At 48.4% G+C, this 23963-nt stretch overlaps 1 protein-coding gene across 1 annotated transcript in view; it reads right to left on the bottom strand.

Moving 5' to 3' along the window:
* Nucleotides 1–23963, bottom strand: part of LOC147663870 (astacin-like metalloendopeptidase) — an 81102-nt gene that overhangs the window by 31814 nt on the left and 25325 nt on the right. Inside the window, exon 7 of the mRNA XM_086950140.1 lies at nt 19398–19479. Within this exon, the coding sequence (XP_086806266.1) occupies nt 19398–19479 (82 nt within the window). The remainder of the gene's footprint in view (nt 1–19397; nt 19480–23963) is intronic.

The raw sequence follows: 23963 nt of genomic DNA, 5'->3' as shown, positions 1-23963 counted from the left end.
TGCTGCGAGGTATGCCCATTAATACATACTCTGGCTCTAGGTTCTACATAAAGGAGCGCTATCCATTTTAGGAAGGCTCGTGGAAAGCCCATCCTGGATAGTACAGTCATCATGAAGTCCCATTCCACTGAATCGAAAGCTTTCACCGCGTCAAGCAGCGCGGCGACTGCCGGTAGCTCAGGGTTCAGACTATGGTACATTGTAAATATAGTTCGTATGTTTTGGGTTGTAGAGCGCATGGGTATAAACCCCGCCTGGTCTGGGAGTATCAGCATCTTCACTAGCGGTTGTAGTCTGGTAGCTAGTAGTTTGGCAAGTAATTTTACGTCTGTGTTTATAAGGGAGAGAGGGAGGTATGATTCACAAAGCGTGGGGTCCTTGCCTGGCTTCGGAAGCGCTATCAATAGTGCCTCTCGTAGCGTTGGTGGAAGAGCACCTTCCTCGTACGCTTCTTCTAACATCTGAGCCATCTGTGGAATCAGAAGGTCCTTGTATTCCTTATAAAATTCCCCGGGCAACCCATCCAACCCCGGGGCTTTGTTATTTGGCAGTGAGGTTATCGCCTCTATAAATTCCTCTTCCGTTATATGATGTCCCAGATACTCCCTGTGTGTGTCCGACAGCCATGCCAGGCCCACATCATCCAGGTATTCGTGAATGTCTGGTGTTGTTTGCGTTGTTCTAGTGGTGTATAGTTAGGAATAATACGTGTGGAACTGCTCCAAAATAGAGGGGGTGTCGTAAAGCCGTTAGTTTTGCTCGTCACTAATGTGCGTTATCAGAGAAGTGGCCGATATCGGCTTGATAATTTGCGACAGCGTCCTGCCTGGTCGCCCTCCCTCTCCGTGTGCTCTGGCTCTGTCCTGTTTGGAAAGATATTTTGTCTCTGTGTCAGCGTATTCGTGATATTTATTCATATTGTTTCGTATTTCGGCTAAAATGGAGCCTTGTAGGGTGTTAGCATATTCCAACTCTAGTGTCTGGATGTCTCTCTCCACCATCTGCAACTGTTGTCTGATATCCCTTAGTATTCCGGCGTGTTTACCTATACAATTGCCCCTTATGGTCACCTTAAAGGCCTCCCACAGAGTTCTATAGCTCTCTACTGTGCCCTCGTTAGTCTGGAAGAACCCCACAATGGCCTGCCTTAAGTCCTCGCGAAACGTCTGATCCTTCAGAGCTGATGGTCTGAGCCGCCATGTGAACTGTCTTGGAGTGTGAGTGGGTATTTCCAACACCATCTTTACGGGTGAATGATCCGATAGGGTCTTGGGCATATGTTCCACCTCGGTGACCCATGTGCTAGCCTTTTGTGTGATCAGCCAGTAATCTATTCTTGACCAGGTGTTGTGAGTCAGTGAAGTGCACGTGCCCTCTTTCCTCCCCGGGTATCTCAGTCGCCACACATCTATCATAGACCATTCTTGCATGCCCTCAAGGAGTGATCGCGCCGCGCGTCTCCCGTGTCTGTCAGCGTCAGTAGCCCTATCCAGCATCGGGTCCAAACATGTATTGAAGTCACCACCCCATAGTATTTCTTTTGGGTATGTTTCACGGAGCTTGCTCCAGAGATTATCATAGAATTCCGGGTCGTCCGTGTTGGGGCCATAGGACGTGACTATTGTAAGATCAGTTCCACCAAAGTCTCCCCTCAGTATTATGCATCTTCCCTGATCATCTGTGACCGTGTTATGTAGCGTAAACGGGATGTTGCGTTTTACTAATATCAGTACACCCCTGGCATAGTTTGAATATGATGACGCTACCCGGTATTGAGCCCATCTACTCCCTATCCTGTTATCCCTCCGGGGCGTAGTGTGAGCTTCCTGGATGCATGTGACATCTATCTTGTGTCTGTCTAAGTACGCGATTACTTTCCTAATTTTGCGCAGGTCCTGAAGGCCTCTTACATTCCAGGATATGAGAGTCCGCGTCCTAACCTGAAGTGTCCTGACCATCTTGTGTTACCCAATCGTGTCGGGCAGATCGTGTATCTGGGTCCGATCTTGAGACAATGTGATCATGTGAACTGAAATTAGTGATGCCATCTACCGCTAGGGGATTTTCAACTTTTCCCCCCTGTCCCTCCCCCACCCACTTTCTCGCAACCCCCTGGACAAAGACATCTCCCCACTGTCTCCTTCTCCTCCTGTTACCAAACACAGTTGTGGTACTCACAAGTGGGCGGTATCTGCCTGGCCGTAGCCCTCCCCTCACCTAAAATATCCGGGTGGGTAGGCCTGGTTTATCAATATGGAAGTACACTGAGGCCGTGGGCCACGTTCCCAAATTGAACTCAACTTAATCTATTATTACCAAACTCCAGGCGTATTGTACCCAAATTAACATTAAAAAACCAACAGTTCTCTGCTTCGTATAGTGCAGTGTGTCCTGTATTCCACTTATCTGATCCATCCGTTGTCATCTCTGGGTTCTCAGGATGTGGAGAGCTTAGTGCTTCAGGATTCGTAATTCTTCTCTGCCTGTTAGTGGAGCGCATCTGCCTGGTGCTTGTGCTGTAGGCTTTTGATAATTCCCTGGGCGGAGTCGTGATAGACGGAGATGGCCACAATCTTCATCTGCAACCTCCTCCTCTCACTTCGGTCGCATTATTCCATATGTGACATGGGACCTTGTTCTTGTTGTCTGTCTCTTGGCGATCTCCTGCGTTCTCCTTTTGGCTTTTGCAGTTGCAGGTATTTCGACACAGCCTTGGGATCATTGAAGATCTTTGTAGTTCCGTCATCTGTGATCTTCAGCCTAGCCGAGTACAACATGGCATATGGGATCTGCAGATCTCGGAGTTTTTGCTTAAACCTGTACGTATCGCTTAAGCTCTTCTTGGACAGATTGAGTGAAATCAGGGTATAGTGCTATGTCCATTCCCTCATGTTTCAGAGACCCCAGTTCTCGCGCTTTACGCAAAGCTGCGTCACGATCTCCATAGTTCAATACTTTTGCAATGATGGGACGCGGTCTGGAGCCCACTGGTGGTTTCGGGGTCAAGGATCTATGAGCTCGTTCAATCAGGAATACTTCTGAGAACGTTTCTCTACCCATCAGGGTTATTAATAGTTTCTCCACATACTGCTCCATCGGGCCTGTGTTGGTGGTTTCCGCAATTCCCATAATCCGTATGTTACTTCTTCTGGACCTGGCTTCCAAATCTTTGGCTTTGGCTATCAGTGCGACTAGTTGTTTATCCACCCCCGTTTGTTTTTCAGAGATTTGGGTATTCGCGTCATCCACCTCCGATATTCTGTGCTCGGCCATATCGATCCTCTCCATATGTCTGTCCAACCTCTTGGACATTCGATCAACTCTGTGCATGAGGTTGTCTATTTTACCATCAATGTTTGCCAGTGCTGTTTGGATCGTATGAAACATTGACTGTATGTTTTCTGACGCTATTTCTGCCGTTGCTTGCACAGTTTGAGCGGTTTGCTGTTGATCACCGCCATGTTGTTTTTGAGGTTTCTTTGCTTGATCGTAGTTTATCTTTGGTTGGTTTCTGTCTGGTTTGCCCATCTTGGTGTCTTGCTGCTTTATCTCTCGGTGTTACTCTGATTTTCACTTGTTTTTTGCCGTGTCGAGGTGACCTCTGATGTCGGGACTGTGCTTTCCAAGTCCACGCGTTGTGCACCCCCAGGGGTCCAGCAGTTCTGCAGAACCGGCAGGCCGACGGCGCTGTCGAAGGGGCTGGGGCCAGTCCAGCTGTCCACCCAGGTGAGATGCTGGGGCTCAACCGATCCACTCAAGCTTTGCCGCCCTGGACCACGCTAGGTGCCAAGCTCAGGAGTCTGATGGCGTCGGCCCGTGCGGTGCGCTTGGTGCCAGCCCCACTGTGATGGTTTCTTGCCCCAATTCCTCTCTTTTTGGGTCTGAATTGCGCTGTTCTAACCTGCTCCAAGGTCCCCCACTGATCCTCGGGACCCCCGCATCGCTGCGACTCTGCCAGCAGCACCGCAGGAGTTTTCGCAGTTAGGCCGGGGGGGGGCTGTATCCCGCACTTACCCCCGCTGCCTCGTCCGCTGTATCTGAAGAACGCCGGGGCGTGTTCCGATACCCCTTCTGGCCTCATGCTCCGGGTCAGACCGTGATCTCCGCTCCGCAGCGGTGGGCGGGGCCGCCCCCGGTCCGGGTAATGTGCTGTGCGTGCCGGCCTAGTTCCGTACTATATTCCGATGCGCCGCGTATGCCGTCTTCCTCTAGGCCGCATCCAGTTGCCGAGGCCGACAATTCACTCGCGACGCTCAGTTTCATGCCAAATTGTCCATCGAGTGTTGTTGGAGCCTTAGGCTTCAAAGTACATCCAATTTTAGGTGCGGTGGTCACTCCGCCAGTGTAGGATCAGGATGATGTTGGTGGGCCCACGTGGAGCTCACTTAAAGTGCGGCCATTGCTCTTTGCGGCTAGCTCCGCCCCCGTCTGTGTTCCTGTTTAAGTGCTCCATGGCACTGGGAAGTTATGGAGTTGAGATATATATATATATACACTAGCAGCCCGCCCCGGCGTTGCCCGGGGGCTGCATTTTGAGCATTTGCTTAGTCCCGGCCGGGCACCCCACCCGCCCCGACATTGCGTATACCGATGCCCGCCCGCCCGCCCGCCTCCCACCTCCCGCCCCCCCACCCGCCCCGACATTGCGTATACCGCTGCCCGCCCGCCTGCCTCCCGCCTCCCGCCTTTGCCTTACCTCAGACTTAGCCCCCACTCCCGGGCCCCCGCCCGCACCGACATTGCCCGGACCGGCTCCCATCTCCCGCCTCGCCTTACCTGAGGCGCCGCGCCACTCCTCGCCGCACGTCACTCCTCGCCGCACGTCGCCGCTCGTCACCGCTCCTCCCCGCCTGTCGTCATCACGCAGGTGTAGGTCGCTGTTAGCGCTACGTCGCGGCTGGCAGTTGTTTTAGGGGACTACTTTGTTTTTAAACTTTAATTTTTTAAATTACGTTTTTTTTTTTTTTATGCAGCCTATGTCCATCTACATTACAGAAGATCACATACATTTGTGGTAGGCACGGGGATACAAAGTGATTTGCCTGGAATCACAGGATGTTGAGCTGATGCCGAGATTCGAACGTAGCTCCCCAGCTCTAAAGTTCGCAATTCGAGAACTTGTGGCGGGAGGTGTGTCTAAAAGTGTATGTCGGTGCTGGCCATCAATGAGAGAGACCTGTGCATTTTTCAAATCGGTGGTGAAAAAATATGAGTGTTGCTGGAGATGTGGGCCGCCGTACCACCAATGTACTTACCGGGGGACGGTAAACACCCATTATTCTGCAGCTTTCTTTCCTCATACTTTCACTCCGCATACTTTCATTACGAAGGTACCATGACTCCGCAATGCCAATATAACGCATGGCATTACATTTTATATGCTTTTACCACGCATACATTTACAACGAAATTCGTTGTAAATGCATGAATGGTAAAAGCATGTTTTTTTTTCAATGTTTGGATAGGTAAGTATGGGTATAAGGGTATATGTTTTGGGGTACTGGGGTATATGTTTTGGGGTGTTTGGGTATTTTAAGGGTTCAGATATAGTTTTGGGTTATGGGGTACAGGGGTAGTTTTAGGAATAGGTTTGGGTTTTAGGGTACAGGGGTAATTTAAGGGTTTAGGGGTATTTTAGGGTTCAGTGGTGGGATTGGGTTTTGTGGTACAGGGGTATTTTAGGGGTTCAGGGCTAGGTTTGGGTTTTGGGGTACAGGGGTATTTTTAGGGTTCAGGGGTAGGTTTGGGTTTTGAGGTACAGGGGTATTTATAGGGTTCAGGGGTAGGTTTGGGCTTTGGGGTACAGGTGTATTTTTAGGGTTTAGGGAAATGGTTTGGGTTTTGGGATACAGGGTCTATTTATAGGGTTAAGATGGGTTAGTGTTTAAGGGTGTTGGGGTATTTTAAGGAGTAAGGGTGGGTTATGATTATGGGGTGCAGGGGTATTTAAAGGGAGCAGGGTGGACACCCGGAGCTGGAATGTACAGAACCTGGGAAGAAAAAACAATGAAATATTGGGCACAACGCTCGCTTTTTTTTTTTGTGATCCCGCGCCCTGCACAGGCCCACAGCACACAATATGAGACATGGCATGAAGGACGGAACGTACCACACGCCCCCAGCGTTTGTCACGCCCTCAGTATACGCCCCAGTATACGCCCACAGCACAAAGCAGACACGCCCATAAGGGACTACTTCGCTGGCACGGTTCTTTTACCTTTTAAATGTATATGGTGGGCGTCTGCATAGCCTATGTCCTTCTGCTGCAACTGTCCTTTCCAACGCTGTATTGGGTGTTGTGATTGGTGCTGTGGTTCCTGAGATTACCCGCCTCAAAGGTTTGGGCTCTCTCTTCATTATATTAGTATATATATATATATATATATATATATATATATATATATATATCAATCATACAATGTTCTGTCTTGAGAACCCCACTTTCTGGGGGTTACCCCTGGGTGATTTCCCTAGCCCCCAAGGAAACTGTGGCCATTGTGGAGAAATTACTTGCCAGACACTCGCCTGAGATGTACTAAGTTATACCTAAAGGTGTCAATGGGTGCTTAAAATATGACAAACTTCACAATGACTCTCTTGATTTTACACTGGGTGATCTGGGGGAGGGGCGCCTGAACCTCTACAAACAGTACACACACATAAACCTTGTCATTTTATAACAAATTGCATTTATGTGCAATTCTTCAGTAAAAGGGAGTGAGTATTACCATCTTATTAATGAACACCTCAACAATTATAAATATTTTCAGAGTGAATAAGAGACATACCCCAAATAATGTTAATCAGACATCCATAAGCAATTAGAATAAAACTTCCTATTTGCATTGTGGCATTATGCTGTTGTTAATTTTGTTATTAGAGTACCCTAACCTTTTTAAATACCATTTCCTCTTATGGATCAGGTGTGTGCCTACTCGCTTGGCACAGCCTGTTTGCAACACTGAGCTCTAAACACTGCTCTCCTTCAAAGCATCTTTTAGTGCATGGAAATATTAGTTCTTGTTAAGGTGGGAAGGTGAAGCCTGCTAGAAGTAGGTCTGTAATTCGTGTCATTTGGGACATTTCGTGTTGCACTTGTAGCGTGAAATTACAGAAATGATGCCTTTACACCATGGCACGCAACTGGGCGCCATTCGTTGTAAGAAATGTCCACAAATGACACTCTTGGTCAAAATGTACCGGGAATTTACCGGGAATGTCCAGTAACAGCACAGCGCGGGCAGACGTTGTTCATTGTGCTTTGGTTTTTTTGTACTAATTGTTTATTGCGAAATGCACCCTTGCATCAACAATTGACGTGAGGACGCATTTAATGCTATTACATTGTTCTACGTGATGCATTTGTATTTCATATAGTTTCCCGTAATTTTGCCCAGATTTCTTGCAATTCCATGAAAGCAAATTATGTTAATTTTGCGCACCCATAACTATGATGTCTTTCTACAGAAAATAACTTGCCTGAGAGCCACAAACAAAGCTACTATTCTGCTAAATATTACATTTCTGTTTCACTGAAGCAACCCAGAGAACAAGATTTGCACACTCAACACATTCCAGAACTAAACGAGGAAACCTCTCATTTCTTTTAATGCTGCTAATCGGATCTGGGGTACCCATGCTAAGTGAGCGCCCTTCATGCAATATTTATTGGATCATATTAGCATGTACTGAGGCTGTTAATGTATATAATGTAATAACACTGTCGAACACATGAGGAAGACTGCAGCTAATATTGTGGAGTCAACGCATCCACACGCTGAAAATGTAGTACCGGACTGCAGCACACTTTAATGGCCTCAAGAAATTACCGAAGACCAATGGATCTTAAGGGGAAGGTTTTTATGTCAGATTCCCATAGATCAGAGGTGCCTGATCCCATTTATGACATGAATGCAAATATCTGCCATTGTTTAAGAAGAAAAAGAAGCGAAGGAGGTAGGTGTCAGGATAGTCAAACCCGGCCCGAAGGTATCAGAGCACTTTACATGAGCACTCAGTCCGCCAAAGTTCCCCGCGCTTGACCTACCTCAGCCCGCTCCAGTCTGCCAAAGTTCACCACTCCTGTCTGCCGCTCCTCCCCACGCTTGTGATGATGTCAGCACGCACGTCGTTAGTGCACACGGCCGGTGCTACTTCCAAGGGACTACTTTTTTTTTTAACTTTGGGTGTTTGGATTGGCGTTGTGGTTGCTGAGTTTACCCGCCTCAAAGGTTCCCAGTTCTTGCTTTATAATAGTAGTATAGATATATATATATGGCAGTAAACTCCTCCCAAAGAAAGAAGTAGCGACCCATGTGGGGAATCCAAAGAAGCATTTTATTGAGGAAAAGTCTCTCAGCGAATGCATTTCGGCGTGTCGGCCTTCGTCAGCGCTCCTCTTCCAAATGCTTCATGTGCTGTGGCGTAGGCAACCCTGCCTTGGTGGAGATTTAAACACCTTGCTCCGCCCCCTGATCTGATAGGGCTCTCCTCTGTAGTCCTGTGGATACGGACTACATGTCCCATAATGCCGCCATGTGGTGCATCCCGGGGAAGGAGAAGCTGTGTGGGGTGACACTGACGGAGTGGTCGTCAAAGCAGGCACAGCGTCAAAGTAAGTTGGGAGGTGAGGCAATTCCACAGTCCAGTGCCCCCTCGAATCCCCCGCATATACCGCTGCACCCTTTCGCCTGGAGCCTTTCACGGGGGTTGGCGCAGGAAACCCGGTCACCCAAAGTGGAAGTAAAATTACCTCCTCATTGCTGTGTCCCCCAGGCGTCGTGGTGGGTTCAGGACGAGATTGCTAACACAATCCAAATGTACGAAATGCTCAGACGAGCCAGCCAAGACGTCCTGACCTCTTGTGCTGCGTGGGTTCACTTGAATGCGACTTGGCTGTTCGCATGAGTATATGGCAGTAAACTCCTCCCAAAGAAAGAAGTAGCGACCCATGTGGGGAATCCAAAGAAGCATTTTATTGAGGAAAAGTCTCTCAGCGAATGCATTTCGGCGTGTCGGCCTTCGTCAGCGCTCCTCTTCCAAATGCTTCATGTGCTGTGGCGTAGGCAACCCTGCCTTGGTGGAGATTTAAACACCTTGCTCCGCCCCCTGATCTGATAGGGCTCTCCTGTGTAGTCCTGTGGATACGGACTACATGTCCCATAATGCCGCCATGTGGTGCATCCCGGGGAAGGAGAAGCTGCGTGGGGTGACAGAGTGGTCGTCAAAGCAGGCACAGCGTCAAAGTAAGTTGGGAGGTGAGGCAATTCCACAGTCCAGTGCCCCCTCGAATCCCCCGCATATACCGCTGCACCCTTTCGCCTATGCACAAAGATTCCTCCAGTTTACCGGAGGCCTCCAACTCTGCAGGGCGGGCTCTCAGACAGGAATGGAGATCCTGCTAATTAAGACCACGAAAAAAGGAAGAGCCCACAGCTTCGATATCCTTTCAAGCTGACATCTTTGTTGTGCCTGAAATCTGAGGACACCATGAGCTCAAACTTCCTACAGTTGGAATGCCTTTCTTAATATCTTTCTAGAAGGCATGGCAGTATGCCCGCAGAGGTCCTTGTCTTTTGAGGGGCAGAACCGCTCATGCCCAAGGTTCTGCAATGAGTCAGCCACCTAACCCAGCCCCAGGGACTGCAGTGCAAGCATCTACCAGTCCTGGGTGAAAGTTGTTTCATTTCTGGCTTCCCAACGAAGGTAAGGGGCCAGTGCGAGTTCCAGTAACCTGACAACACATTTTGAAGCTATGGCCAGCTTCTGGTGCCCTGCGACTCATGCCCATCTGGAAAGAAAGATTGAGCAAGTGTGGCTCGGGCAACAGATGTGGAAATCAAACACTGAACGCTGGAGCTGCGCGCCCGCTGGTGGAGAGAGATGAGGGATCAGCGGAGCAGCGATTTGATGCACCGCAGCATGATGAATTAAAGTACAGGGGTTTCCTATGGACAAGAAAGGGATTGTTCCATACTCAGCTCCACGCAGTGGGATTTGTAAAATGCTGACCTTTGAGATGGTGAGGTCACAAGGAGGCACTGCTGCACCGAGAAATGCTCTTCACAGGCCCTCACTACACTACTATAATCAGAAGAATTGAATCGAAGTGAAAGTCCCATTTTACCTGATACCACACAGCTTCCCACTTGCTGTCAGTGCCAGTCCCTAGGAAGAATAAAGTGCCACCCCTTTCATTTACCCCTCCCCAGTGCCAAGGAGCCAAGTGACTGTACCTGTTGTCATCAAGAAGTGGTGGCGCTGGGAGTCCTGCAGAGTATCTGCATTCATTCCCTGCTAGCACTGTGCCCTAGCGCAAGACTTGTTACACCAGGCAAACTCCTGATTTTTATTTAAAGGCATGGTGCTGGCTGACTTCACAGGCAATGGAGGTACCTCAAAGTGTGAGTGTGTGTGTCAAGCTTCCTAAAATCTTTCCAGTCCAGTACCTCAGGAACTCTCGCTGGAATGCCATTAGCACAAGGCACTGGCTACGTTTTATTACTGTTAGATCAAAAAGGACTAGTCTATTTGTGAATTTACATAGACTCAAGACTGTAAGACAGTGTACAAACCCTTTAGGTTGTTCATGAAGCCCTCACCCACCAACCTGGTTGGTGGCATGCTTCATCATCGGGCCCACCCAGTGACATAGAGTGTGTCCCGGGTGTGCTTCGGCGCCTGAATACAGCGGAGCAGGTATGTTTCTGAGTGTGCAGTGTAGTGACGCGTTTCAACTACACAGCAGTCTTGCTCACTGATAGCACAAAAAAACGGTGGTAAGTGCATGAAAGGAAGATTATCCTGACGTTGGTTTTCCAGCGATGTTCCCTTCAAAAGGGAGATAACCTTGCTGATACGACCCTGTGGCCGTAGCAGCATAATCCACCCCTATATTAGAGATAGGTAAGTCAGGATTTTCGCAAACGTTAGTTTTTGGAGGAGACAGCAGTTTTCACCAAAAACTAACGTCTGCTAAAATGCTGGGGCAGCCCTGTAAATACGCCCACTTTGCATCTCATTAGAGAAGCAAAGGGAGGCATCAGGAAAAAGGGTGCTAACATCCGATTATGCATGTTAGCACCCTCTTGTAAATAGGGCAATAGTTTTATCTCCGCTTTTTTGGCTTTTAAAGCCAAAAAAGCAGCGATAAAAGCCCTTGTTAATATGCCCTTTACTTTTGCAAAAGGTAACTGGCCCTACATTTTGAAGCTAGTGAGGATGGTGACGGGGCTCTGTATTTCCCTAAAGCAGAGGCACCTTTTTGCAGGGTGTAGCAGCATGGGCTGATTGTGTCTGAGTGCCCGGTGTGTTTGTTGTCAGCTGAACTGAGGCACGCAGTGTACTCCAGCCTTACCTCCCGTCCCTCCCTTGCCTTCCTTCAGTACAATTAAGGCCCCACCTCCCACCCAGACTAACCCCCAGCATAAAAACTCTGCCCGCCCCCACCTCCACCTGTTTTTTTCTGTCTCCCTAGTGAGACTTACCCTTTCAGTTCCTCCCTGTGGCGGTGCCGGGGAGTCTCCGGTCTGGTTCTCTGCAACGGCAGAGCCCTCTGCAGAGATCTCCTGGCAGTGCCTCCTCTCCTCATCTCCCTCGTGGTATGGGGCGGAGCGGTGGCTTGGGACTCCGCAGCTGTGTCGGCGGTCCTCCTGTGGATGGGGCTGCGTTTTCGGGTCGGGCTGCATGGCTGCCTCCTCCTGGTGTGCTGTCTTCCCGGAGGCCAGGTAGGACGGGTTTGTGCCCGTTTTATTTTTTGATTACCTTCCTGCTTGGGCATTTCTCTTGCCCTGTGGTACCGGCCTTGGTGCTGTGCCTCAGTGACTATTCTTGTGCCTTTGGTGGCACTGGTTTTCACTGGCTGGCTTCCGTTTTTGTCCTATCTCCACTCCATGTTACCTTTGGTGTTGGCCTTGGCGGTCTGCCACTGGGTCTGATCCTAACAGGGTCGCATGGGGTTGGTTGGGGGCGTGCTGGTGTTCTCTTCCTCTGCAGCTGGGTCTCGGGTCCCCCTTGGGCATCCTGGTCGCCTGGGCTCAGTGGGGGTGTTCTGCCTTTCTTGTCTCAGAGTGGTGCTGGACTTTATTGTGGCAGCTCTGTCCTGTGCTCTGGGGTTTGGTAAGTGCCTTCTGCGTCCCCTTCTCAACTGGCTGGTCCTGTGGGCGACTGGCTCCCAACTGGGTCCTTGGATGTTGTGGATCCTTCTCCCGCCTCTGGCGCTGCGTGTGGATCCGGGGTGGTGAGCGTTCGGGCCATGGGTCGCTGGACTCCTGTGCTGGTCGGTAGGGTTTACCTCTTTCCTGCTGGGCGGGGACTGTGGGTTTCTTTCCTTGGTGTTCTGTGCCCTCCCGGTTGGGCTTGCCCTTTGGTCCCAGGGTGGGAGATGGTGCTGTTCGAGTGGCGTACATTGCTCGTACTTGTTATATGTGCATTGTGCTTGTGGCTTTGTCCACTACGGTGCTGCCCTGCTGACAGTTGCTTGTCGGTTTCCTGTGGAGCCTGCCGTTGGTGGTCTCTTCTCAGCCCTCCTTATTCCTTCTGCACTGTGTTGGTCCTGAATGGTTTCAGGTTTTTCAGGTTTCCCTACGTGCTCAGTTTGCGTCAGGGGATTTCGCTTCTGTGCTGTGTGTCCCTCTCTTCCTACAGTGGCTTTGCTTCTTGGTGGGGGTCGCCCCTTTCCTCCCGATGTGCTGTTGGACTGCTTGGTGGGTCTGTTCTGCTTGGCTACTGACGTGGCGCCGGCTGGCCTGTTCTCTGCTTCTTCTGTTCTCTCCTTGGTGCGGGGTTTCGTGGAGTTCGCAGCGGCGGTTCGTGGTGGCTGGGTGCCTCCACCTTGGGCCCTCTGCTTGCCGTGCCTTGGTTGGGGCGTCCTGCCTGTCTCACGTGCCTTGCACTGGGGCCCCTCCGTCGTCCCCGATGTGGGTGTCTCCTCCATCTTTCAGGGGGGTGCGCTTTTGTCAGTTTTTTTCGCCCTGGCTTGCTGCCTCCTTGTCTGGGTGCCTTGCCCTGTTGGTTCCCTGTCACTACTGTCTGGTCGGTTCCCTGACTGTGGGTGGTCATCTTTGGTGTCTCCTCCTCTGTGGCAGCGGTCCGTTTCTGCTGGCGGGATCCTGTGTGCTGTGGGTCATAGGTACTGCGTCGGCTTGGTGCGGGTTCGTCCGGTTCGGGGGTTCGGTTGCCTCCTGTGCCTGTCTCCGGTTCCAGCTGGGTGGCTCTGCTGGACTGGGTGTCCTGTTTGCTTGCCCTGTGCTCCATCTGCTGGGTTCCTGTTGGTGGGGCTCGGGTCTGTGGCCCGCTCCATTCTGTTGCTGGGGCTGAGGTGTCTGACGGCTTTGTGCCCGTCCTGGTTCTCCTGGGGGTCTGCTCCTGGATTCGGCCCGTTCCCTTCCGTGTGTTGGCCCTTCGGGCAGTCTTTCCACTGCCCCTGCCTGGCGGTGTTGTGGCTTGCCCTGGGTTTTGGGGACGCTTCTCTCCGCTTCCCTGTAGCTGCTTTTTTTCTGCGTTTCCTGCTGTTCTCGGTGGGAAACATCCGTTTTCTGTGTTGCGTCCTTTCTCTTCGCCCTGGGTCTTCCCGCTTGTCCAGACGTTCTTGTGGCTCTCCTTCAAGTTTTCCTTCATCCTTCTCTGGTCAGCCTCTTGCGGCATGTGGCTGGGGTGTCTTTTTGCTCAGTCTGTTCGGGAGGTCCTAGGTGGTTCTTCCAGCGATCAGTATTTTGGTGACCCGGGGAGTGTCTTCTCTGGTCCCCTCTTGGGGTGAGGTGTTTGTCGTGGCGCTTCTTTGGACTGTGCTCAACCCCGTTCCTTTGTCCGGCGGGTGCCTGGTCTCTCTTCCTTTGTGGGTTCGGGCCTTGTGGCTCGGGGGCTCCTCCGGCGTGTCCTGTGGCTGAGAGTGCTGGGACGCCTGGCTTCTACGGTGTTTCTAGTTCCCTGGGCTTGTTTTCTTCTTCTCCGCCTGTCCCTCTGGCTCCTGTTGGGTTAGTCTCCGGGGTCTGTTGTCCCTGCTGCCCTTGTCGGTCAGTCCACGGGGGGCTCTCCTGGTGGCTCGACCGCTGTTGCCTTCTGGCTGGGTGTTCGCTGGCTCTTCCAGCTCCACTTGTGGTGGCTTCGGTCACCGGCCTGTTCGGGGCTTGACTGGGTTAGGGTTCCAGTTCTGGTTCCTGTTGCTCTCCCGGGGGTCCACTTGCTAGCGGTTGTTGTGGCGTTTGGGCTTGCCCTGGTGCCCTTTCAGGGCTCTCTGCGGGTCTGTGGGTGTTGGCTCCATCTGGTATTCCGGTGGCATTGTCCTCTGCCGCATCCATGGTGTGTCCAGGTTCCTTGTTCCTTGGTTGCCTGCGTCCTGTTTCTGTGGACTCTGGTCTGGGTGCTGGGGCTGTCGGCTCTCTGCCTCGGTGGGTGACCTATGTGTTGGCATTTCTGTTATGCTGGGTCCTTCCTTCCTCCTGGGTTTTCTCTCTCCTTCCCTGTGTCTGGCCTATTGCTGGGTTGTTTTTTGGTTGCCGTCGCCCCTGCCCGGCACTTGGGGGTGTTGCGGGCCCTGTCTTGGTCATTTCCCTTCTGACTGGGCTGTTCGCATCTGTTGATTTTGGGTCCGGTTCCGTCCTTTGTCCCTTCCGATGACTCCGCGTTTTGGCTCTGTCACTGGTTGGTTTTGCCTGTGTTCTGTCCTGCTCCTTTCTTGACTGTGGAGTCTCGTTTGCTCAGTTTGACTATCCGGTGTCTTTTGCTGTGGTGCCTGCTGGTTGTGGAGTCCTTCCAGGTGGAGGTCTCCTTGTCTGTTGGCTGAGTCCGTCTCTGGTGTTGTTTGCCTTCCTGGTTGTTGGTTTCGGTCCACAGTCTTCGTGGCTCTTCCTCTTGTGGGGGTGGTTCCTCATGTGGGGGTTCGGGCCACGGAGTCTTGTCCTCTTTTGCAGGGCCTGGGAAGTTGATCTGCTGTGTTTGGGGGCAATGTTTTATGTTCTTTGTCACTCAGTTGTCCGTCTCTGTTTTCTTCTGCTTGCTATGTCCTCAATTGTACTGAAGGAAGGCGAGGGAGCGACGGGAGGTAATGCATCCATTTCTAACGATAATGGTATTACTCCTAGTCCTACTTCCTCGCCTTCTTTCGAGGACCCTCCCTCCCGGTGCGGTTCAACTGAGTGCTAGCTCGGCTTGATTATGTACAGGTGGAGGCGGGCAGAGTTTTTATGCTGGGGGTGGGTCTGGGTGGGAGGCGGGGCCTGAATTGTACTGAAGGAAGGTGAGGGAGTAGGACTAGGAGTAATGCCATTATCGTTATGCATTATATCGCACAGGTACATCTATCAGTACAGCACTGTGCAAGTGAACCATATTACCTGGCCCTGAATATCCACCCCGCCGAGACCCGAGGGCGCTGCCACTTCCATTCCCATTTTTCGTTTACTTTCTCTGTGTTCCATCCCCTCCTGATGAGTAGCCATACTCCAAAGAAACGGACTTACAGATTCCAGTGAGCAAAAGTCACTATTAGCTGTTAGTCCTAAACTTAAAGAAGGGGAGAATCCAGCTTACACCAGAGACAAAATCAACTTAGCCTTGAACTGGCCCAGTGTTCATAAGAAGAAAAACGTTCCACTGACACGCTACAAACGCCAAAATTGTGTCTTCTATGCACTTTAGCAGTTTTTTTACTTGAGTTTAGTGGACCAATGCTAGGTCAAAAACATTTTTTTTAAACCGTTATCAATAGAAGCGTACCTATTTTTAGCAGGCCTGGCCGCATAGACGTATATATATGTGAAGTAACAACCTAGGCAATCAACAGTTTTTAAATATCTTCTTGGTGAAAGATAATAAACAAATAACTACAACTAGCTAAAAGACATCATATTTTATTCATTAATTAAAACAGAAAACATTTCATTCATTTGACACAAAATTAAAAATCATACAGTATTGAATTACAGGTGAAAAACACTTTAAAAAAGTAAACAATGAACAGTAATTTTTTTGATCTAGATAAGATGAGTGGCGAAATAATTTGACTCTACGCGCGTTCCGGCGGCCAGCGCCTTCTTCCTGGAGTAGCCACGTAATATTCCTAAATACAATTCCCCTTTAAAGAAACGACCAAGTTCAGTTGTCTGCTTCTTTTTTTAAAAATTCTGTGGCGTCAGGAGTCGCCTAGATATTGTGGACAAAGGATATAGAACATCCGCCACCGGAGCCCTTAGTATGATTTCGAGTTCTGTGAAGTTCCCAACTTAGTTTTTCGCACGGTATCCTGAGACGCTAGTTTTCATAGGATATGTCTATTCATAATGGTACTGTTCTCAAAACGTTTCTGATATATTCTTCAGTATTTAAAAGGGTGTTCGGTCGGCAAGATTTTTTATTTTTGGTAACTTCCTCCTTGCCTATAGCGGTGGTTTCTTTCGCTTTTGATGCTTCAGTGAATTAATTTAAGGGTACTGGATAAGATGATAAAGATTAAAAGATCTCCCTGTCTGATGATAGTCAGCAGGGCTCGATACGTCCGGTGGCGGGATGATTCGATACGGCAACTGCGAGCGCGGGAAAGTGATGAACCCATAGACGTATATGCCAGACTCTGAAAATTGCATAAGTGCATCACCGGGTTACCAAATGTACTCCACCCTTGTTTTCAAATCACTGCAGTCCAAACAAATGCCCCCTATCATGCGAGGAGGTCTTGTTTCTAATTTCGAACGCCACATTTTAAATTCCATTTCAAGGCCTAAAGTGGGATATGCGTCGACTTAAATGCGCAGACGCAATTTGGTGATTTTAAAAACTCGTTTTGTAGGGGATGTCCCTGTTTGTCGAGGAAGCACTCCAAAAGTCCTGCAGCAAAAACGGTCCTATCTGGACAAACTCCCCAATTGTCTCCTCGAAGACTACAGCAAATGGACTCCGCTGTTGAAGGCTATCTCTTGCTCAGACTGGAGATATTTAGAGCTTTTTCAGTGGTATGGGTCCATTTTGCAGCTGAGGCTGAGGGTGCCCCTTGCCTGCTCCGTGGGAGACAAAGGAGCCCTTCCCTCCGTTTAGCTCTCTTCCGGGTGTCTTTGTCCTGCAGATTCTTGCCAGGGGCACACTTCAGCTATAAAGCCATTGTCCAATATGAAATACCCACAACCCCCCCCCCCACCTGAAGACAAGTTGGAAATCCATTTACAGCTCTGCCAATCAGTCTAATCACAGGTGCCTAAATCACTCCATCAAACTCTGCATTCTCGGAGAGAAGAAAGATTGTTCCTTTTGTTATTTATTTGCTTTTTGTACTCATGTTTGTAAACAAAGAGGCCTGTATATCATTTAGATACATGTAAATAGGCAACAACTTACAGTGTCTTTAACCCCATCGCCGCAGGGCTAATTCCCCTGCCTCGCGGGGGTAAGGGGGCAGCGCGAGGCGCTGCGGTGCTGATGACGAGCTCGGCTCGTCATGCAGCACGGTGGCGCTGTGCTGATGACGAGCTGAGCTTGTCATGGCCACGCCCACTCAATGGAACGCCCAGCACAGCGGGAATTATCCCCGCGTGGGCGTTCCGCTGAGGCCATGACAAGCTCAGCTCGTCATCCACACAGCGCCACCGTGCTGCATGACGAGCCGAGCTTGTCATCAGCACGCAAAAGGTTAACAACATTATCATAGTAAAACGTGACTTATCATTTGTGCAAGGGTAACACTTTATAAGAACATTTTTCTGTTGCAGTGAGGTTTTTTAGAGTATCCTGCCCTCCTCGTTGAAAACCGATAGTGCTTAGAAGCCACTTGGATGACATTTAACACAACATAACTCACTCATATTGGCAGATGTTTACACTGTAGCAAGGTATTTTTTTTCCCTAAGAGGAACTGATGAGTTCTATAGTATCGAAGACACCACAAAGTAGTTAACTCAAAGTGTTTAGAAGACACTCCTGTGACATTTAACACTGATTAAATTGTCACTTGTTCATTCATATGCAAAGAAGAGACATTAATGCAGGGTGTTGTCTAAAGAGAAGTATGTGGAACTTGAGGACTGTTAGACTTAGCATCGTTTGGCGTGTTTTACCTGTCTTTTTTGCTTTCTGACCTCCCGGTTTTTGCTGGTTTAGTGTCTAAACGCACTTTCTCACTGCTGTTCAGTGTTAAAGTGCAAGTGCTCCTGTTGTATATTGTTATTATGGATTGCTGTCTCCATGATTGACATATTTGATTTACTGGTAAGCCCCTTGTAAAGTGCACTGAGTGTGCCAGGGCCTGCCAATCAAATGCTACTAGTGGGTCTGCAGTACTGATTGTGCTACCCACATGAGTTGCCCTGAAAGGGTAACTCGGGCCTGCCATTGCAGAACCTGTGTGTATTCTAGTACAGCCCTGTTGACTTGGCTAGTGCACCCACTTGCCAGGCCCTAGCCTTCCTTCTTCTTACATGCAAGGCTCCACTAAGGTAGGACCACAGTATCCCTGTCGGCAGGGTGCAGTGTATGTGAAATGTGGGACATGCCCTGATTTGTGTTGCATGTCCTGATAGTGAAATACTGCCAAATTTGGTTTTAGATAGTGAAATACTGCCAAAATTGTTTTTAAGTTGAGCATTCAAGACCTCCTGTATATACTTTAGTATATACTTAAATGTGTATGTACTTTGTGGGATCTGGAGATCAGTCTTAGGACTTGCATGCTTCCTCTTAGGGACTTTTGTTTTTGTTCAATTGCCTCTGTTTAACTGTCTTGATAGAAAACGACCAGTAGAGGTCAGTAAAATACCAGAATTGCTTTCTGCTGAGCGGCTTTCTTTTTAAAAAATTTCTGGCAACTGCCTCTATTTAACTTTTTTGATAGAAAACGACCAGCAGAGGTCAGTAAAATTCCAGAATCACTTAAGCATTCTTTACATTCGAGTCCATAGAGATTGTCTTGCATGAGCACCCGTAGACAATAAAAACAGTTAAAATCTTGTATTTTCTGTGATATAGCCACTGAAGGCCATGATTATATATTAAAAACAAAGCTTTGGACTATACCATTTCCCGCTGAAAGCCAATATTTCTCTCCGTGTGTCACGCAGTTTGGTGCTTATTTTCCCTCCATGTTAAAGAACAGTAGATATTTCAGCTCCCAGGCTAATGTGCTGCATAGCTAAATACATAGAAGGTCCCAAAGACGAGACCGATTGCATTGCAAATGCTTGTTTAATGTGTGATTGTTCTTTGTAAGGGAGCATATCGGACTCCTTAGTACAGCTCACACTGTGGCTCAAACCTTCATCTAGAGACAAAGAACATGCACTAAATGTGTAAGATTGAAAAGTATGAGGAAACAGCCACAAGAGCCTACTAGCAAAAATATATCAGACTCCCATATGACCTCTGAAAGCAGCATTTCAGACTCCCAGCAGCTAGCAACAGTGATATCTCAGGCTCACCTTCCGTAGTGCATGATAGAGGAGTAGTCATATTCCAGACCCAGGTTATTGGTGTTCTCTTTGTTAAAGTTGGGCAGATTGTCTGCAGTGAGGAAGAGATAAAAAGAGACAGGGCTGACAAACACAGTACTCCTGCATTCAAGGCCACTGTATCACATTTAAAGAGGGCCAACAATCATCTATCCTTAGTGTGTAATACATATCAGTTCAGTCTCACTGCTAGGGAAACAGAACCCTAACTTTCTTACAAACTTTCTATTATGAGAACAAGACGGTTTGCTTATCACTTCCGCACTCAGCCAATACACCACTCCTCACCGCTTATGATATCTAGCTTCTGCTACAGAACCAATCTGCAATCTCCTCTTGGAGTATTATGACTGACTTGATCCAATTCTAAACAAAAATCCTATCCCTAACATTTAGGGTCTTGGTTACTGTCTTTCCACACTCTTTAACTGTTCTCTCCTCTATGGGCCCTATGCTGAATGATTTAAATCTGTGGCTGCTCTAACTTTTTATAAAAATGCCAACATGTGATCAAACCAACATCCCCTTTTCTTTTCTATAAAACTGTAAGTGATTGACTTGTCTCCGTCATTACCTCTTGTTTTTAACCCAACGTAATACATTTTCACCTGCTTCCCTCAACTTTGCTTGCTGCAAACAGAGCTTAAACGTCTCTTACTTCCAGACCTTATCATAATCGCGTTTCCTCTAATCTCTTTCTCTTGGTCTTCTCTGCAGTGTTTTAAATGATTGGGCAGCAATCTTGTTTGTGAAGCTTTTCTATCCATGCAGCATGGGTAATTATACTGCTACATTACCTTCCTATCTGCAATTTTTCTCAGTCTCCTGGTGTTGCTAGCTTTCACCGCCTTGATCAGTCAGTCTATGTCCATACCCTGAGGTTCAGTCTTGGGACATCTTCATACCCTCCTTATGAAATCCTCATCTCATTTGGATTCTCGTACCACTGATATGCTAGTGATGTATATATCTTTTTCACCTTTGTTGAGTCACAGAGTTTCTCTGCAAACTGTAGACCAACCTTCAGACCATAGATGGTCTTGACTCCTTAAAGTTCAATTCCTGGTTCATCAGCTCCCCTGACGCTCTCCTCCTCTGTCTTCCAGGCCTCCAGAGACCTTTACACCGTCTCACTTCACCACTGGTCACTGGACAATTTTAAAACCTCCAAGATCACAGTGGCTTGGGTTCAGCCCTGCCATATCATAAATATCCACCACCACCTTCCTTCCCAGCCGCTTTGACACAGGTCAATGTAGTGGTTACAAGTAGGCTGGAGTATCGTGAGAGATTATTGGGGAGACTCATTTAAAGTGGTGAATAAAGAAAGATGCGGTTAGGAGTTTTTATGCTCTGAATTGATAATAGGGCTCTGATATCCTCTAATTGATCTGTCATCATGGAGAAATACATTTCAGAAAACTCTTACTGGAGAAACTATCCTTCAATTATCATAGCCATTGGCACTGTATCATGGATCTTTTATCAAGATTAATCCAAGGAACTATATATTAGTCACGAAACAAGTGTTGTCATTCCTTGGTTTAAACATGAAGCAGGCCTGTAGAAAGAGAGAGCAAAGTTCCTTACTGATGAGTGACGTGATCACATTTCTCAGGACTTTGACGAGGTGAGCTGCAGCATATGGAATTCCTTTCAGGTGAGCAAGTGTGGAGTTGGTACAACCGCTGAGTAGAGCATTGCCTCCATCAAAGTGGGATACTGGTAGTACTTATACGACTGACCTGATTTTGTTTAAGGTTAGGTACACTTTACTGGTAATTCCACATACTCTTTGTTTTTTTGGTAATGCATTAATTGAAGAAGAGATCTTTGTCGAGGATGAGTTCAAGAATTTTCACATTAGTGGTCAGGTTGGCAGGAGCTATGAAGGTTCATGTATGCTTACCAGGATTAAACCAGACTTCAGCCTAAAGTTGTTGCAGTTGAGTTGACTTCTGGGTAGGTGATGAACATCTAGTTCTGACTGAGCTTGAATCAAGATATGAGTCAGTGAATGTCATACTCTGATAAAATTATAAACGAGAGATTGTGTTATTCAGATGGTTGCTTGAGGTTGGTGAGGTAGGAGATGAACCACTGCAAGAACGTATCATCAAAGACCATGCGTATTGCCAGGGGTGTGGATATTGGTATTAACTTTGTATTGTTGTTGCTTCTGTCTTGAAACAAGATCTGTATCTGTATTAGAAACACTGTAAGAGGCTGTTATTGTTGATGTGCTATTGAATTTGTAGGGTGATACCTTTTTTGATGGTCTTTCCAATAAAGGGGAAGTTAATAAATTAATCAATCAGCATTTGTAAAGTGCAATACTGTCACCCCTAGTGGTATCTGGGCGCTATATCTTGAGTCTCTTTCTGAATTCTTCCAGCAAGGGGGCTGTATGGAGCTGAAGGGGAAGGTTGTAGCAGGTTTTGGAAACAATTTAGGAGAAGGAGCAGCCACCTCTGCGCTCCAACGGCTGCAGGGTGTGTGTACGAGAGCTAGTTAGCAGATGCGTAGGTGTCTAGATTGTTGGTGGAAGTTCAGTCGATGGTTGATGTAGGGCGGTCCTATGTCATGGAGGGCTTTGCAGGCATGCCAGAGAATCTCGAACTGGCATCTCTTCTGGACAGGGAGCCAGTGGAGTTCTCTCAGGTGCGGAGAGATGTGGGCTCATTTGGGAAGAGGATGAGTCTGGCTGCAGCATTCTGTATGGTCTGGAGTCTTTTGAGGAGCTTGGTGGAGATTCCAGCTTAGGGGGAATTTCCGTTTTTGAGGTGGCTGGTCACGAGGGCCTGAGTGACGGTCTTTCTGTTGTTGGTTGGGATCCAACTGAAGAGTATAGGAGCATGCGAAGTGTATGGTTGCAGGAGGAGGAAACTGCATTGACTTGCCGTTTCGTGGTCAGTTGGCTGTTGAGGATGATACAGAGGTTGCATGCATGGTCGGTCGCTGTGGGTGTAGTTTCGAGTTCTGCAGGCCACCACCTGTGGTCCCATGCAGTGGTGCTCTTCCTGAAGATCAGTATTTCAGCTTTGTCAGAGTTGGGTTGGAGGTAGTTGTCTCTCATCCATTTGGCTACGTTGGTCATAGCATTGCAGAAGTTGGTTTTGGCATTGGAGGGGTCCTCGGTGAGTGAGAGTCTCAGTTGAGTGTCATCTGCGTAAGAGATTATGTTGAGTACTAGTGATCTGACAGCATCTATGAGGGGGGTTATGTAGATGATGAACAGGGTAGGGCTGAGGGATGATCCTTGTGGTACGCTGCATATGATGTCTTTGGGTGAGGAGGTGAAGGGTGGCAGTTGGATCCTCTTTGTGCATCCTGTAAGAAAGGAGCAATCCACTTGAGGGTGCATTGCTATATGCTTATGTTGTAGAGTCTATTGATGAGGGTGTTATGGGAGATGGTGTTGAATGCCATGGAGAGGTCAAGGAGGATCAGGACCATGGTTTCTCCATGCTCGAGGAGCATTTTGTCTTTTGTCTTGTGTTGCCGCGTGGACCGCTGCTGATAGCTTTTCACTCTTAGAACCTGCTAAATGAGCTCAGAATTGTTTTTAAAATTAAAATTGAATTGGGAACTTTCTTTTAAAATTTAGCTTGCTTGCTCCTTGCTTCTATCCCTGAAGTTCTGCTAGATCTCCACCCCTAGGCCTAGCCAATTGGCTGTAAGGAGGAGGAGTCGGAGGCGGGGTTCAGGCATAAATGCACGCTATTGTGCGGAAGCGCAGCGGACGCGCCAAAGGCAAGCCCGTCTGTGCCTGTCCGGGCCCTCACGGGCCCAGGGACCACAAACTATGGCCAAATTATTAAATATTCCGCTAAGGAACTTAGATTGTTAGCTCGACCATGTCCCCCCTTTGATTCTGTGGCTCACAACCGCATCATGGACAACGGTATCCTCCAAATTCAGTACCATCATGTTGCCCTTCCTTTTACCACCTTTCACCATTCCCCGACCCTCGGCCCCTCAAGAACTAAACATACTGCCTTGCGCATTCTCTACCTTAATACCCACTCCCTGGTTAAACACCAGCTAGATATTTTTTTGCTACTTACTTAAAAAAAACAGATATCTTCCTGGTCACTGAAACCTGGCTAACCCAGGACTCTACTCCGGACATCTTAGCGGCACTCCCTTTAGGTTATTATATCTCATCTGTTAATCGGCCTGCAGGAAGGCTGGTGGCGGTGTAGCCGCTATTATACACAAAAATTACAAGTTTACCACTATTACTCCCCTCGATCTCCCGGAGGTAGAGAATATTGTTATTAAACTTGACACTAGCACTGGGTCTGTCATCTGTGTGTTATTTATCGACCTCCCAGGCCATGCCTACCTTTCCTCTCTCCTTGAGCGAACAAATGGCCAACATTGTCACAAACTATGCCAATATTCTGCTTATTGGTGACTTGAACTATTGATTCCATGACTCCCTTGGCGGGTCACATGCCGCAGAACTCTCTGAATCGCCCTCTAACCTGTATCTGGTTCAGCACTTATCCTCCCCAACCCATGTAAAGGGAC

The sequence above is a fragment of the Lissotriton vulgaris genome, unplaced genomic scaffold, assembly GCF_964263255.1.
Source record: "Lissotriton vulgaris unplaced genomic scaffold, aLisVul1.2 SCAFFOLD_613, whole genome shotgun sequence".
In the NCBI taxonomy this organism is placed as follows: domain Eukaryota; kingdom Metazoa; phylum Chordata; class Amphibia; order Caudata; family Salamandridae; genus Lissotriton; species Lissotriton vulgaris.
This window is presented reverse-complemented; position numbering and strand designations above follow the sequence as displayed.